At 40.0% G+C, this 17,688-nt stretch overlaps 2 protein-coding genes across 6 annotated transcripts in view; one reads left to right on the forward strand and one right to left on the reverse strand.

Moving 5' to 3' along the window:
• The window catches only part of LOC128896021 (fasciculation and elongation protein zeta-2), a 40,095-nt gene that overhangs the window by 10,958 nt on the left and 11,449 nt on the right, over window positions 1-17,688 (reverse strand). The window contains exon 1 of one of the 3 annotated variants that reach the window (XM_054159143.1): window positions 4,816-5,138. The exons of 1 other annotated variant lie outside the window; for it this stretch is intronic. In XM_054159143.1, coding sequence (XP_054015118.1) covers window positions 4,816-4,921 — 106 coding nt within the window. In that variant the 5' untranslated portion in view covers window positions 4,922-5,138. Of the gene's footprint in view, window positions 1-4,815; window positions 5,139-17,688 lie in introns of those variants that run through there. One more of the 3 variants, XM_054159142.1, reaches the window with a different exon arrangement.
• Window positions 12,820-17,688, forward strand: part of LOC128896024 (arylalkylamine N-acetyltransferase 1-like) — a 17,129-nt gene continuing 12,260 nt past the window's right edge. Inside the window, exon 1 of one of the 3 annotated variants that reach the window (XM_054159154.1) lies at window positions 12,820-12,923. Coding sequence is in view for 1 of the 3 variants with exons in the window: in XM_054159152.1 (XP_054015127.1) it covers window positions 15,081-15,398 (318 nt within the window). In the remaining 2 variants the exon portion in view is untranslated. Of the gene's footprint in view, window positions 12,924-14,370; window positions 14,560-15,065; window positions 15,399-17,688 lie in introns of those variants that run through there. The other 2 variants (XM_054159155.1, XM_054159152.1) reach the window with 2 other exon arrangements.

Genomic DNA, 17,688 nt, shown 5'->3' on the forward strand with positions numbered 1-17,688 from the left:
GGTATGGTTACTAAATATTGATGATAATGTTACATTTGTAACCATTTCTGAACATTTTTCCTTCAGGTATCGTGTTTTTTCTTCATGTTTTGCACTCGGCCGGATACTTATGAAGAAGTAAAAATTGTTATTTTTGTTATAAATAATTATTACTTGTTGTATGAAATTCTTGAGTTGTACATTTCGATAGTATAATAAAAGCTCTTTACTATGATATATTTGTATTTCTACTTTACACCCATTATACATAATTTAATTCCAACATTATTTTTGGCCGGAAACTTTTGCATGCAACTGTATGTTTACCGATGCATCATCAAATTGGTTCCAATGACAACTAAATATAAATAGAATCCTCAGGTATAGTCGTGCAGGGAGCAAAACTTTGGGAAACGTTAAGGTACATGATAATAAAAGCATCGTATGCGTTTCTATCGATATCTCGGCGAGAAACGCTTAAATAGAGCTACGTTTACTCGATGCGTCATCCAATTGGTTCCAATGACAAACTAGCGAGGACTCGTCGCTGCCCGTCGATTCAAGGGAAGAGTAAACACTAAACACGAAGAAAGAGTCCGATGGCACGGGGACACAATAAACGCGAAAGATGGGTCACCGTTTGTGCACAGGGCCGTAACGCAACGCGAAAATATCAGGCGAAACGGTTCCAGGGAGCGCGTTCGACTTACAAGGCAACCGGTATTAATTACGTCTGCCGCCATCCGGGTGTTATCAATTACATAAACAGTGGATTCGCGCACTTTCCCGTGGAAGCCAATGACGCATTGCAGATCAAATGTTTTCGTCGGGGATCGAATATCTCCTTCTTGAAAATTTTAACACCTCCCGACGCTCATTTAAAAGTTCGCTTTCGCGTGACATCGAGTCACTTCTAATGAGAGATTAGGAGAAATTCTTCTGATAGAAGAAGACTTCTATAAGGGGATAAATACAGTGGGTGTACAAAGTATTCGTGCACTGATCAATTTCTAAAAAAAAACTATGTAAAATTGTAATTTATTAACTTATTTTTGATAAATAATGACATTCTACATATTCTCGGAAATCTCTAAAATAAATATAGTACAAAAAGAGTAGCTATTTATGTAAGTTGCGAAATTAACAAGAAATATACAATTAATTGATAGAAATATTGAAGCAATAAGTATTCGCACGAATGTTTAATTTTTTAAAAATTCATTAAAAAAAGAAATTATATTAATTTATAAGTATATAATACTTCCTTCGTGGGATTTCCCTTTGATTTCATAATTATTGTAACTTTTCTAAGGATTAAATTAACTAAATTATTAGATATTCGAAGTGGGATCTTCTTCAATTTCTCTTTTAGAGCCATTTTTAAAAGTACTTTCCTGGAAATTTGATGTTTTCTAATTCGTACGGAGCAATAAACTAATGCGTTTACGTTATAAACTCTACTGTAAATGGTTCGTCATAAGAATCGTACAAATACTTATTGCTACTATACTTTTACCCACTTTTCCCACTTTCTTGTTAATTTCGCAAATTATATTAACTAGCAAATATTGTTTGGACTATATCTATCTTAGAGATTTCCGAGAATATGTAAAATATCATTGACTACAAAAAAAGAAGTTAAGAAACTACAATTTTATGCAAAAAATTTTTGGGGAAATTGATCTGTGTACGAATACATTCTACACCGACTGTATATTACACATTGGGTTGTCCGGAAAGTCCATGTCGATTATTGGTAGGTGGTACAGGTCTGAATATATCAAAGTAGTTGAAAACAAATAACATGTATACATCCCTTAAAGGGTGGAAAGGTTGTGGAACAAAATGGCACCTATGTAATTCAATAAATATATATTAAAATTCGCACGTGTTTTTGAATTTTTCTTAGAAATTGGCACAAACTTTCCGAACAACCTAATAATAATATTCGCGTTTCGTGAAGTATTCGTAAAAGGAAAGTGTCCCTGAAAGTAATTAACTTCGAGTACCATATATGTACGCCTGGACCCGCCATTGTGTGTGTTCATCATGTCGTGAAAAGTGATACGAGCCGGTATGTACTTGGAAGACTTTCGAAATACAAACGACGTACATACAATTACCACGTTTCATAAAATAATTGAACTCGGCGCGAATATCTTGATCGCGTGGCGATACCGTTTTCAAATTATAGTTTGATTGGAATGGAAATGTCTGCGTAGCTCTCACTCTTGTAAACCCGCATGGAGGCTTTCATTAGACATATTAAATACGGTAACTATTGCCTGGAAAAGAAAATTGTTACGAGGCGTCTATGAACAACGTCGGTAGGTAATTAAGAAGCTAAAACGAAAGTGCAAGGATGTTTTTAGCTGAAGAAAGATCCGGGCAAGCTACGGAGGATATTAGACACCAATTGTACGCGTGACGTAGCCTTTTGTCGCGCTTCGAAGGTCGCTTCTTCATGGTGGCTAAATACGCTACGCTACCCTCGTTATTTGATTCGCACGCTGCAAAACGAGCGTGACCACGCGTTTACGCACGAAACCTGTTCCCCACCGCCGAAACGGCTCTTTCGGTTTCGAAATTTCCGCGTGTGGGTATGCCGCACAGTGGTTCCAACGCGGAAAAAAACTCAACTTTTGATAGTCAAATTTTTGTTACAGAACATGTCCTGACTACTGTGAATAGTCTGTAGAATTACGCTGTAAAATGATTGTTTTAAATTTTATTTTTGAAAGAAGTTATAATTTAATAAAATTTGAAAATCAGTCGAGATCAGTCACTTATGATTGGGTAAAACTGAATTGATCGGTCATTAATAATGTCTAGTAACGATATGTGTACATGACTTTTTACTGTTTAGGCAAAAAAAAAAAAGAAAAAAAAATTATGAGCAAAGCGAATACGCTGATTTTTCGAATGTTTTATGAAAATTATTGATTCAAAAAAAGCTCCGACAGTCTCCGGTTTGATTTATCACGTTTTCTCATCTATATTACACCAAGGAAACATGATGAAAATTTCAGCTGCGTCTACTTGCTCTTTCGGGAGTTACATAATTTTATTCTCAAGTATGTGTGAATTCCTTCTAAAATCTATTCTGATGAAGGTGTGACATTATTTTTGAGACATCCTTCGCAAAAATTGGCTCACGTTTAAAGGACGTATTATGGACGGGTAAATTCCTAACAAATCCACGACAGATAAAATGTACGATGATTAAAAACCATAAAAAAAAACCTGTATTTTTTCCTGTTAAAAATTCGCTAAAACAAGGTTCAATGACCTAAACATACGAATATGAGGGCTGAACCTAAAACACCTTCCCCTTAGCGAAGAAGCTATTGACTTATTATTATAAAAATTACTTTTTTTTTTATTATTAAAATAATTTGTACACAATTCTAATGTATTTTTTCATCCCGAATGGAATGAGACTATTGTCGGATTGATAGGATGATCCGTTCTCGAGATATTGAGTTTTTTGCCCTTTTTGGCCATTTGGGACCACTGTGCGCCGCACGCTAAAAACGCCGGTTACACGAAAAGCAAAGAGTGACATCGACACTGCACGAATACCAACTGTCCCCTCGAATCGTTTTCACAACCGCGAAACTAAGGTTATCAAGTTTCGACTCTACGAGGCACACGCCATGCACGAAAAGCTAGGTAAAGGCGGGACAGTGTCTAACACACCTAAATTAGGGACCTAATCCCAAAGAGTTAATGGTGTTTGAGAGCAGGAGTCGATATCTCTTCGAAACCCGAAATTTTCGCTCGTTGGTACGCCTCGTACCAACGACGTCATTTTTAGCAAATGTATGGAAAACGTCGATACAATCGTACGACCATTTTTGCATCGTTTTCGTTGCAAACTTCGTAACAGAGTTGGGCATATCTTTATCTAGATAAAGAATCATAATGCTCTGCGATTTTGCGATTATGTGCACGCGTGGGTTTGTGATATGTATCAATCGCACTACGATCAAAAATGTGACGCACCAAGTACACAAGAATTTTACAGTCCTTAGAACAATTTGAAAATCACACGCTTTAGAGAAAAACATCACAAACACGCGTTTAGGTAAAGGAATATTCGAAGAATATTCATTTACTAGTTTTCATTACGCAGAAGACAATGAATTACGTTTTATCGCAGAGTTCTTAAGATAAAACTATAATCGTCACCAATGATCATAGCAAACAACGAGCAACGATTATCCGAATCAATTCGACTGTCTTATCGAAACAATTATCTAAAAGTTACGCGTCTTGCGGTCAAACGTTTCGTTCGTAGCGTGAATCATCCTTCGACGTTCTTTAATTTTGCGTTGACAGAACGTCAGGTTGACAAGGAAGACCGTACGTATTTACAGGTTGTAAAACGAGGACGACAAACTACAGCGTAGAAGAAGCTACGGTGTCCAAATAAAGTGGTCGATTAATCTGCGAAATGGTTCGACACGTGGACCGATAAGCATCGTTTATCTGGCCAAAGATTTAATCGAAATTGTTCGAATAACGCCCAACTCTGGTTCACGAGTAGAATCACCCAGTTTCGAGGCGGCTCGAGATCGATTACGACGAGAATAGAGAACGACGATGATGTGGTCGCACGAGTGTCTCGAAATCGGTGACTCTCAGTTTCGCGTAATTTTGGCACTGGGTGGGATGCGTTTACAACATAGTGTCGTCCCGAATCGAGAGCGTTCGCGATAAACTTTCGATCCGCGCGAGGTTACCGCGAAGGATCCGTGACAGAGGCGGCGCGAGATGCACGACGAAACGAGTTACGCGACCTGAACGTACATACACGACAGCTTTTTCTCGCACCTGTCAGCAGATTCATATTCTTCAAGCTGGCCGTGTCTTCCTCCTCGAAGCGTGCGAGGGGTGCCTCGAACTTCAACTCGGAGATCTTGCCCGCCATGTCCCTCATTATTGACCGTGTGGACAACCGGGTACAGAGTCGATCACCGCGATGAAATTCGGCACCTTCCACTTGCGGCAGCGCCCCCGAGGCGCACCGTTCTTCCTTTACGGGTTTTCACGAGGGGTAGCCAAGAAAGGGCGAGAGCGAACACGGCGAAAAACAATCAGCGTACTACGCACAATCCACCGCATGCGAGGCTTCGCGAACGACTGACGCAGAAGGGGGCTCGTTTGAAAACTGGTGGGGGAAGATGATTGCTGGTCGCCATGACGACCGCTGGCTGAGCGCGCCGATGGCACATAGCATCGGCAGTGCCGTATTTGGAGCACCCATCTCCCTGTAATCCGACGACCCCAATTTCGAAATAACATTATTTCTAGAATACGTGGATCGATAGTTTTTGTTTCTCAACAGGTTTGCACATGTATGTTACATTGGAACAAATGAACTTGAGTAAGTAACTGATCAAGGGGCTTGGAACATCAAAAAATAAAAATATAAATCACTTTTTTTTTACTTTCTTTTTATTACAATTTAAACGATTCTGAACGATTCTACGCAACGAAAATTGAATTTGAAGCGCTGAAAGTGGTAAAAAAAATTTTTTGAGAAAAGAAATGGAATTTTTGTTTACAAAATTTCTTTGTTTGTCACGGAAAAAATTCGACGACACGAACTTAGTAAAAAGAACGCGATTAAATTGTAAAAAATATAAGGAAATACAACTGACAATTTTCTCAAAGAGAAAACAACGACAGTGAAATTTGCAGAAGACTGGAGACGCGGTACCTTGGTCACAGCCATAGGGTACTGTTTTCTAGGGTAAAGAAGATAGTAAATTTCCGAAAAAGCAGTGTTTTAATCGATTTTGATAAAATTAAATACGATTAGATAATATTTATATCGATAATCGAGCGGGACATACAAATTTTTAGTTTCTTGCGCCTTCTGAAAGCCTAGGTTTTTGATACAAAGGTACACTTTTCTCAGAAACTGTTAGGCCGATATGATCCAAATTGTTTACATGTGTTTTTTGATAGTTCGGCCTGATTTGCACCGAGGATGTTTTCAATATTTTGATTCCAAAAAAAGTTATCACTCCGCAAATCTATAAATTTCTTTTTTCAACTTTACACATTTTTAAAAAATTAACCATTTGCAATTAAAAAAAAATACTCGGTGTAAATTAGGCCCAACTATCAGAAAACACGCGTAAACAATTTGGTTCATATCGACCTAACCGTTTCTGAGAAAAGTGTACCTTTGTATCAAAAACCTAGGTTTTCAGAAGACGCAAAAAACTAACAATTTCTATTTCCCGTTCGATTATCGATATAAATGTTGTCAAATCGTATTTAATTTTATCAAAATCGATTAAAACACTGCTTTTTCGGAAATTTACTGTCTTCTTTACCCTAGAAAACAGTACCCTATGGCTGTGACCAAGGTACCGCGACTCCGGTCTTCTGCAAATTTGACTGTCGTTGTTTTCTCTTTGAGAAAGTTGTCAGTTGTATATCCTTATATTTTTTACAGTTGTATCGCATTCTGTTTACTAAGTTCGTGTCATCGAACTTTTTTGTGAGAAAAAAAGAAATTTTGTAAAAAAAAAATTTCATTTTTTTCACAAGAAAACTTTCTTACAGCTTCTAGTGCTCCAAATTCAATTTTCTTTGCGTAGAATTGTTCAGAATCGCTTAAAATTTAATACAAAAAAGAAATGAAAAAAAAAAGTTATTTTTTTTGTGATTCGCACGATTTTTCGTAAACGACGCCAGGATTTTCGCGTAAATCGAAGGGTAGGCGTGATTGGTACATACTTTCTTGTGTAATAGGCTTAATTAAATTGAAATTTTACGAAAAATGGTTTCGAGTGAAGCGAACTGTGGTACCGACCTAGCGAACAAGCAGCGACATCATCACAGATGCGGTAAAGAATGAAACCAACGAATAGTCTATTTTATTACCTGAAGATAGAAAGCAAGCAGTTGGTAATTCCATTGGTCGGTAAACCAATACAGTTCGATTAGAAGTTGAAGACTTCTCGTCCAGAGCCGCTGCAGCGCGCGTTCTAGCATCCAATTTAAATTGTTCTCTCGATGTAACGAGACCAATAAACGCGTAATGTAAAAACGAGGATGTTAAATACCTAGAGGGTGTTAAATACAGACACATCATATCGCTCTGAACTCAATTATTGTATATAAAATCTAGGAGAAGACCAAACCTCGAATATCGATACGCATTTATCTCTTAAAAATATTTCTTAATTCTGCAATCGACCATCTAGTTACAAATTTGATCGCTTGTCACGTATGGAATAAGTTTTACGCAATATTCTTTCTTTCTTCCATCGAGACAGCCATGCCTCGTCAAGTTTTTGCGAGACCGTTGTCACAGCGAAATAATTGCACAGCCACGCCTCGGTTATTGTAAAGCAAAAAAAAAAAAAAGTTGCGCGTCTCACGTTGACTATGCATAACCTTGCCAATGCGCAAAGCAACGATTACGTTATACGTAGGCGGTAATTCGCTATTCGAAGATCTAGTTTTGACATTTTCCCGTCGACACGATCTTTTAACGAAAGGTCGAATCCTCATGGCGCGAAAAAGTCACGAGACAACTTCTGAAAATACATGTCCTCGATCCAGATATGGACAACATTTTTGCCTAGTCGTAAATGTCAAGCAACGTACAAAATATCGACAACCTTTTATTTTGCTCGCAGAAATTTTATTCATTTTAAATGCCGCCTACGTTATGTTTTTATTATTCGAACGAAATCATGTCCATCTACGGTTTTTATTCGTCGTCTATTATTTCAATAAAATTTTACCCGTTTCTGTCTCGACCGCAACAGAGTTGCAATACGGCGTTACATAAACATCTTTTCCCGCGGCGCGTAACGTTTTGAAAAGCATGCGTACCGGGCCAGAGTTACTCGCGATTTACGTGTTTGTGGGTCATGAGAGGAACGCAAAAAAAAAAAAAAAGAATGATTATAATGGGGGAATTGTGGTTAACCTCGATAATATCATAAATCGCATTATCGAGATGGCGACTGATAAAGAAAACGGATGCGATTTTTTCCCCAATGCGTGATCTAGTCGCTTTCGATACGAACAACTGGATGAATCAATGACGTGGAGAGCGTCATTAATACTTTCCCAACCGCGCCGTTTATCTCGTTACGTAGTCTCGAACCGTGGTCTTTGAAAACAAATAAACAACGAACAAGTAGAAGTGCAGATAACGTGGAACAATCATCGACCTCTGAAGAAAGGTAAACTGCGACCGATTAAAATGTTTATTTGGCAAAAGCATCCCTCGCGATGGTTTGGCCAATGTCGAAACAAGAAAACGGCTGATGTTTAAAGATGCAATTACCCAGGCGTACCTCGCGGATGTGTTCGAGTATCGTTCGAGGTTTATCTTGATAATTGATGGAACGATCGGTTTTTTAAAAGGACTCGTGATCGGGGAACGTTTGCAATTGAAAAAAGGATCTCGACTCATGAAAGATTCATGCGACGCGGTTTCCAGGAGAAAAAAATATTGCCTCCGCACGTCGGCGGATTTGCGCGGGGCTCCGCTGATTGGGAATAAATCAGCTTCGCGCGGTTGTGCGATGTAGATGGCCGGGGCCTCGAATATTATTTCGAGTGCCGTGCCGAAGGATCGCGGTTCGTTTCGCGCGTTAACAATAACGATGATCGATAAAAAGGGTTACCGTGTCAAGTTGGCCACTCGTATATCAGAGTGGATCAGAGGTCGAGAGTTCTTTCCAGTTTGCAGATTGGAGCACTGATTTCCCCTCGCGTTTCTTTCAATTTTACACCGAGCAAATTATTACGTAATCGGACAAATTAACCATACTTTAGGACATTAAATTGAACGCTGTTCAATTTGAAAATAAAAGAAACTAGTTTTCGTACTTTTAACCCTTCGCGCTTAGAACGGTTAGGTAACGCGTTGGCAGTCCGAGATTCTTCTGAGATATCTAACTTGGAAGATAAATGTTTTGAAGTGCAAACGGGTTTGAAGTTTCATCATGTAATATCCGAGTATACAGGGTGTCCCAAAAACGTTGGAGGTCCTTGAAACGCGTGGTTTAGGGGGTGATTCGAAACAACTTTTTCTTTAGGAAAAATTTCTTACAAATGTTCTAATATGATTATTTTGAAAAACATATATTTGTGGTAACTTATTTTATATATAATATGATTGCCGATCAAAAAAAAAAAAAAAAAAAAAAAAAAAAATGAAAACTGAAAAATAATAAAAACAACCACATACTTGCAGTTGGACGCACATGTGCGTAATCCGCAGCGAAAGTGTTAATGATGCTGGGTGCAAACATGCTATCGAAAATCACGTAGCTGCGCGGCTCGTTTCGACACTTAGGCGGTGCACAATTATATAATGACTGCATTATTACGCTACAATCGTATGTAATAAAAAGCAATCGTTCGTTTCGTTGCGTACACGGGTGCGGATAATGGATTGCGGTTTTGCCATAAATCCTGGAGCACGCACGACCAACGCCCTTCATTTGCACGTACCTTATCTTGGACGTGTCTCGAATCGGAATCCATAATTGCACTTCTATACTTGGTCGAATATTTTTTTATGCTTCGATAACCATCAGCTGTACTTTAATTTTCTTATTTTTTTTTCTTTCTTGCATCTCGTCGATTTAGTATTGCATGAAATCATAGAATTTACCAACGGCCCCGAGGTACCAATATTACATAAACCCACGGCCGGCTGAACCGACATTCAAATGCTACACTTAAATTTTACAACGAGGAATTATTTATTTACAAATGCTTATTATGTATATTTTATAAGATGAATATTAAATAGTAATATTTTGATGATTATCGTCGCTCCTTTAAGCTGAATTGTCGATACCAAAAAGTGTCTTGAATCTGTTAATGGTATCGTCATTCTGTAGAAAATTAATCGAAGTCGGTGTCTTTTAATCGAGTAATTTTCTTAAACGCGAATACGTTTAAGCTGCCTCGCGCCGGCCCTGCATAAACCCATGGAGTTAACAACGATTACGTCCGAATGTTACATAAACAATATTAGTGTTTATCTTACGCGACCTTATACTTTGCCCGAAAAAAAAATTGAACGAAAGAAATAATGCGAGGAGAAATTGAATAAAAAATATTAATACATGCAAACATGTGAAGTCCCAAGTTCGGTTACGTGTCAACCAGTTTACGTAATATTTACATATCCTTCGACGAGCACAAAAATAAGAAAAAGGCCGCGGTTAAATTTCGTCCCGATGAAGAAATCAATCGAATTTCTCGATCGTTTAAAAACACCTTACGTAATGAGTTACAACTTGTAACTTACGAGACGTTATCTTCGATATCGTGCAACGGTTAGATTTAATTAGATTCAATTAATTTCAACAACGCGAGATTGTACCATGCGGATCGTTTTTTTTTTCTAATTACACCTGCGCGAAATAGTAATTACGAGTATCCGTGGCGATCGCACGCAGGGAACGGTCGCCGTTGGCCGACGGTTACCCACGCAATTATGCCGATCCGTATCCGCGTACTCACGAATTGCCGTGAACTTGAGGAACAATCGAATGGACGTTCGAGGCGTTAATCCGTTGAATTTTACGAGCATTTTTACGACTCGAAGTGGAGGAATAGCGATTCTTGTTTTGTCGGTAGATTTATTGGCGCTTTGATGGGATGTTCAGGTCGTTACGTTAAAGAGTGATAAGCAGAATGTGGGATACTGTATGAAAAGGTTTAATTTTATGAATTACTATCTGCACCTCGAGGTTCCACTCGCAGAGATGGGAGTATTCACATTCATAAATATGAATATGGATAAATTCACATTATGCGGATTTGTAAATATGAATATGAATAAATTTATGAATAAAAATGTGAATAACGCGTTATCGATTACGAGAATACATTTTCCAGAATTTCGTATACGTGTTTATTAACACAACTATAATGTTTTTTATAATAATAACAACAACGATTGTTTTATTTGCATAAATTACATAATTTTTGTAATTACCCATTTTATTGGAGTGAAAACGATTCTGTGTGGGATAGTAAACGATGTAAGTAAACGATTAAGGTTATTTAATGAAGAGTTAATTACAAATAAAAATGTGAACAACGCGCTATTTACGGTTAAAAATGTGAGTAACGCGTTATTCACAATTTTATTCATAAATTTATTCATATTCATATTCACAATCCGCGTGATATGAATTTGTTCATATTCATATTTAAGAATATGAATGCCCCCATCTCTGTCCACTCGTGTGGAATACTATTCATTTAAACGTATATTAAGCTGGCGTAACCATTTCAAAAGGCCAATGCCAAATTAACACGATATTTTTTTTTGCTATTTATTTGCCAATTATTTGCCAAAGAATTAATTTTTTTGCTCCAGGCGTTTTCGAGAAACAATGGCTATGCTAGCGTAATATTAAGCTAACGTAGCCACATGTTGTATCATAAGACATAACAGATATCGATGCCATCTTTGCGATATATTTATTTGCTATTTATTTGCTATTTATTTGTTCTTAGTCCACCGAATATGAATTTTTTTGCTGCAAGAATAGAATTGATATCCCTGTTAGATACAGAGATACATAAGTGGCTACTCTAGCTTAATATTACGCTAGCATAGCCATTGTTTCTCGAAAACGCCTGGAGCAAAAAAATTAATTCTTTGGCAAATAATTAGCAAATAAGTACCGTGTTAATTTGGCATGGGCCTTTTGAAATGGCTACGCCAACTTAATATACGTTTCATTTCACGTCGTTCGCGTTAAACTGTTCAACCGCGTGTTTCTTCGTGAATCAGTACCATGCTCTCAAGTTGTTACCGTCGAATCGGTCGACAATGGTCGTCAAAAAGAAACATAAGAGCGACGAAATCAAACGGCAAGTGGAATACGTTGGGGTAACTTTGAAACGTTACACGATCGATTAACTACTTAACTTTCCCGTATTCGAGATTCTGTGATATCTTACTACTACTATCTTACTACTCAATTACTATGTATTGGATGGAGCGAGCGACCTAATCACCTTGTCCTGACCCCCTTCGATCTATTAGGTTGTCCCGAAAGTTTCTTTCGCGAGTTACGCTCAATTATTTGATGTGGTCGTGTTTATATAAATAGACAATCTAATTTCATAGGTATTCATGTTGTAACAATAATGGAGCAAAATGAATCGTGCACAATTCAGTAATGTAACATAAAACATAAACTATTGTGCACGTATTACTTATTAATCAAGGGATAGAAACTTTTGGGACAACCTAATACAAACAAATTTTTCCTTTTTATAATATCGGTATAGATCGTAAGTTGAATAGATTGAAAACGATGGTGAATCCAGGTAATGAAGGGTATCGCGATCGATTGCTTTATCTCTTATCAAAGAAAATATACACAAAGTTATAAACCGACGTTTAAGCATCTTTAGAAAAACGTTCTCGCAGATTAGCGATGATTCTGTTTGGATATCCCCTCTCGATAGAAAATCGTCCCATCGACACCTAGACTCCCTACCTCCGGGTCTCGTTGGGGCGCAATTGATATTTCCGTGGAAAGTTCTGGTTAGGCTACCGATTTAGAGCGTCCAGCACCGGCACGGCTGACGAACCACCGTTAAATTGATTGATTTCGTTAGGATGGGCCAGTTCGTGCTGGGGAGCGTTCGCATGATCGCCCGACGCACCGAGTCGAAGGCCTGATTACTAACGGATTAGGATCTCGCTGCTCTAATCAAATTCAATGGAAAAATAGACCTGGGGTCTACCCTTTCCACGGGTTCCCGACGAAGGGATATTGCGCGCCGGATGGTAATGACCCTCCCTATTGCTCGAACATTGTTCCAAGCGTTGGCAGTGCGTAGTTGGCGATAGACTGAAGGGGACGCGAGTGTTTCGTTCTTTCGAAAACGTCGAAAAGTCGTCTAAAAAGCTCGACGAGGTGAGAAACGCTACTCTGTTATAACTAGGTTAATCCGTTCATAGTAGTGGTAGTAGTATTTGCGTTCGAAAAGTGAAAAATCATCGACTTCTCTTCGCGTGTAAATTTGGAAAATTGCGGGGGCTTAGGGTCGCCCGACTCGACCGACTGCCAGGTCTCGGTGGAATTGCGCAATAGGGTCTCGGAATTGTTGAAAAGCTCGACTGGCTCATCCAACTTTCTTGCACGTAACGATAAATCGATTCCCTCGCGTGTTGGAATAATCAGATCACCGGATTTATTGGACAGCGCGTAAAGGCCTGGCGTGTCCAAAGACGAATGTGCCGCTGAACTGGTGATACACGAGGTGCTTAATGGCGGTGGATGCTACCTCGTGCTTCGAGTTCCGGCTTTTAACCCTTTGCACTCGATGACAGTTTCGTTAGAGAGACAACGATTTGGACGACTAAACCGTCCACCGTGATAAATCTTCTACCGTGATTGGTAAGTCGTGGAAATATAAAATATCTCACTAGTTCTTCAAAGTGTACCAGGTTACATCTTGGGAATCTATTCATGAACTAATGTCGTTACAAGATTCAAAGAAATCCGAGATAAACGAAGATCGTCGCTGTGCAGTCGCCTCTCGAGTGCAAAGGGTTAATATTGTTGCGACGGCACGAAGATGCCGCGCAATACGAAGTTGCATCGTCGCGACAGTGTGAAGATGCTCCTATGAACGAGTTAAGTTTTGATAAACGTAAACAAATCCATTTGAAGTAGCAACAATGTAATCAAAAAATTAACTCACACATTTTTCTCTAAACATAGTGACGTAAAAGTAAAATTCATTTACTACAAAAATCGTTTACAACGCGCAATTTTGTTATTTAATATAGAAAAGCGTTCATTACTGCAAGAAATCAGGGTTGAAATTACTAGCGATAATCGAGCCTGCTGCAATAATAGATAGGTAACCAATCCAATATATGGCAGCCCTACGCAACATACCTGTACCAAAAATCTTCCTTAAATAATAAGGATTTAATTTTCCGGTAACTCTAAAGCGGTTCGGACTAGCGATTGAACAGTAAGCGGTTGCTTAGAGTCGGGAGATATTTAAAATGAAGAGTTCGGTGCGAGACTGGAGACTTAAGTTACTATTACAAATAAATATATTCTGAGTTATCGTTATTAAAAGTTATAGTGTTTCGAGTTAGTATTATTAAAGAAAATAGTGTTCGGAAATGCCTTCCCCGCGTTGGGCGGCACCCTGGCGCAACAGTATCAACGAATGCGAACGGAGTAAATTTATCCGCGACATTGGCAGTGTGATCTCCCCGATGCTTGTCTATTTTTGGACGAATCCGTGGCGCATCTTTCGCGAACGGAAATAACCTGCCTCGCTCGAGAACGTGCCATTTTTGAGAATTATTTTAAAAGTCTGCGAGTCGATGGACTGGCTTCGTTATCCTCGGTTAGGTTTGGTTTCGAGTGCCTCAAGGGCTGGTTGAAGAAACGTCTCTCGAGGAGCCTCCGACTTGCTTTGCATCCTCCAGCTCGGTCCAAGGTTCGCCCTCGATACCGTCGCGACGCCATTTTTGAGAATTTTTAACAAAAAATTACGCAATTCGGTGGACTGGCTTCGCTACGCTCGGTAAGGTTTGGCTTTGACGTTGGTTTATTCTTAATTAAACGTAACAAAAATAAATCTAGAGTTAAGGGACACTGCGTTTCTCATAAGGTAAAGTTTCATTTCTGCTGCCTTTGTAGTTGGGCCTCTGGCAGTATTTGTGTTCAAGAGGGCAGTGTGAAAAACACGTGGCAGACCAAAATCATCCGGTTTTCTATGCGCTTTGGAAAAAGACTTCGCTCTTAGTTTGAATCTTGAGACGAAAAAACGTTCTTCCGCGTCCAAGCAATAAAGGATAAAATATAAAGATTTACAGAATTTCCATTCTTAACCAATCCCATGATCCAATATTTGAGTGCCTCAAGGGCTGGTTGAGGAAACGTCTCCGACTTGCTTTGCATCCTCCACTCGGTCCAAGGTTCGCCCTCGATAGCGTCGCGGCGCCATTTTTACGGTCCGCGAGCACTCGATTCCGCGGTTCGATGCACCAAGAAAGTCGTCCCGGTTGGTCAAATGGCGTTGATAAGAATGCACTCGATAACGGAATGATCGTCGACGAGTGGAAACGTCCAGTTCGGTTTCGAGTGGCAGATGATCGCGACTCCCGCTCGCCAGAGTCGACGGCTTCGGGCCTGTTTTTACAAGAATCATTTCGTCCCGGCGTGGTCAGCACATTATTCGACCGCACGTACGTGCCCGAAGCACGAAATATCCTAGCCGTCTGTCGCGGCGAACGAGTTCAGGCGTGCATCGTCGTAAAATACCGACGACGACGGGAAGCTGCTCAGGTGACGGATGGGGGACAGCCGAAAGCATCGAATACGTGCCTCGATACCTGGCCGATTTGCTGCATGACGCAAGCCGTAAGTGTTTACACTCGCCGCAGGCCTGACAGAATTCGGTTTCTCTTTCTCGGGCCGGACGTCTAGCTTGAGTTGATCTTGAACTCGAAATCTCGTGGAACCGACGTTCAAGGGAGCTTCGTTATCGAAAGGATCCATCTGCTTCGTTTACAGGAATCGAAATCGTCGGTTTATTTGTAAGATCAGAATGTATAAACCAGGATCCGTTATAGGACGTGCGAATAATGACTCGGTGTGTAAATAGGAATTTACTGTATTTTCGATAGGTCTCGACTCCACGAAAGTCGATACAAGTCTGAACCATGGCAGAAAATCCCAGTCGTGAAGTCGAAAGTCCTCTGGCCGAACCTCCGTTGAGAGGGTTAGAGACTAAACGCATGCCTGCTTCAGCCATTTAGCTGTCTCTAATTTTCTAACGCATTCTTCGTCGGTCTGTCAGGGTTTGGAACACCAATAATTCGGAACACTAACTCGCTCAAGGCCTCCTAGCCAGCGAAGCCTTCTCACCGAGAATTTCTCGGAGTCTCGCTTGGCGCACCTCCTGCCACCTTTTTCTAGCGAATCGCGCTTGTTATCGTACCGCAGTCTCCTTTTTTCCCTCGAACAATTAGCACGAATCGTTCAACAGCGTAATTAAACGGTACTTGATCGAGCGTGACGGATTGTTTTTCTACCTTTCAGCCCCGTTCCCCTCTTCGGGGTTTATCGTTCGGAAAAAAATTGACGGTTCTGCAATTCTAATTGCTCAATTGTTTTACAGTTGTACGTTGATAACGCGCGTGGCCGTGACGATGACAATCCCATCGGCGACCAGCGATGGGAATAACGAACAATTTTTCCTTGTTCACGAACGCGAGTTTCTCGACGCCTTGCACGATCGGCGGACTGCCAATGAGATCGATTCGAAGGCGTATCCCGTGCAATTTCTCGCATAAATCACAATTAACGATTCCGAGCCACGGTAGGGTGTTCAATGGCAACTAATACACTCGCGTATCGCCTAATGACTTTATTACGCAGAACACGTTGCGTTACTAATTCCAAGGCGACCGAGAACATTTTGTTATATCACCCAGAGTTGCTCGAGTGCCCTGAAAAAATTCAATGGTTAACGCCATTCGATGGTGCACCGAAGAACGACGACTGGAATTTGAAGCAATTATCACAGCTGAATTGGAACGTTGAAGGCCTAAATTGTCAAATTTCCGATACAGTTTCCGATACAATTGATGATATTGTAATTAAAAGAACGAGAGTCCCGGTTTCCTTTTCTTCGTTTGTATGGGAAGGAAACGGTAAGGGAGAGCCGTGCGGAAAGGCGACTAAGGAAAGAATCACGGACTCGATAGTGGCACGTGACTTTTTTTAAAGCCAGCCGTTTAATGTTCGACTTTGCTTCGAGGCGAACACACATTCGATTACCGTGGATTTAATGCGGGAGAAGGTGTACTTCGTTCCCATTGGTTTGCCGCTTACGGATCTGGTACCGCCTCTGACGCTCGATTGAGGATCGTTTACGTTCGTTTACCGTGTACCGTGTACCGTGTACCGCGTATCGCGATCTCTCAACGGGTGGGTGGCTGTGTCACGATAAAACTGTATCAGCGATCGAACGACACGACTCGCGGATTTTTTATAAAACATTTCAAGGAACAATTTCGTTTGGTCTCTTTCGACTTCGTTTCGTTGATATTACAGAGCGAGCCGAGCAGGGATTGTCTAAGCAAAATAAGAAGAAACCTTGCTTCTGAACTGATCTATATTAAATGAGACAAATCTGACTCGATCCATGCGGAATAAGAAGACAGAGCAACCATAACCGACTGATGTAAAACAAGAAGAAAGCACGTACAATCAATCTCATAAGTACAGTACTGTCTCGCAATAAGCAACACCGTCGAGACCGGCGAGTTGCTTATTTCGAGGGAGGTATGCTATTCGGGTCCCCTTAGATAAAACAGGAGGTTCGGTATAGTGGCAAACTATAAACTGATAGCTCGAGCACAGGTGTTATTCTTTGGAGGAAGATAGAAGATAACGTGGTTTCTCATTTTAGTAAAATCTACTAGTAAAATCGAATTTTTGTTGGACCTCTCACTCGATAAGCGACTTGAAACAGAAAGATGGGGATAGCGAGTTGCTTATTTCGAGGCGGGGAACAGTTGCTTATTTCGAGACAATACTGTATTCGTACCCTATATGTCTATTAAAAAAATTTGTCTCAATTAAATTACAGGTTAAACGTTTCCAAATAAATGCTTCGTTATAAATGCAAACACAAGTAGACTTG

This window comes from Hylaeus anthracinus, unplaced genomic scaffold (assembly GCF_026225885.1).
Source record: "Hylaeus anthracinus isolate JK02 unplaced genomic scaffold, UHH_iyHylAnth1.0_haploid 5, whole genome shotgun sequence".
NCBI lineage: Eukaryota > Metazoa > Arthropoda > Insecta > Hymenoptera > Colletidae > Hylaeus > Hylaeus anthracinus.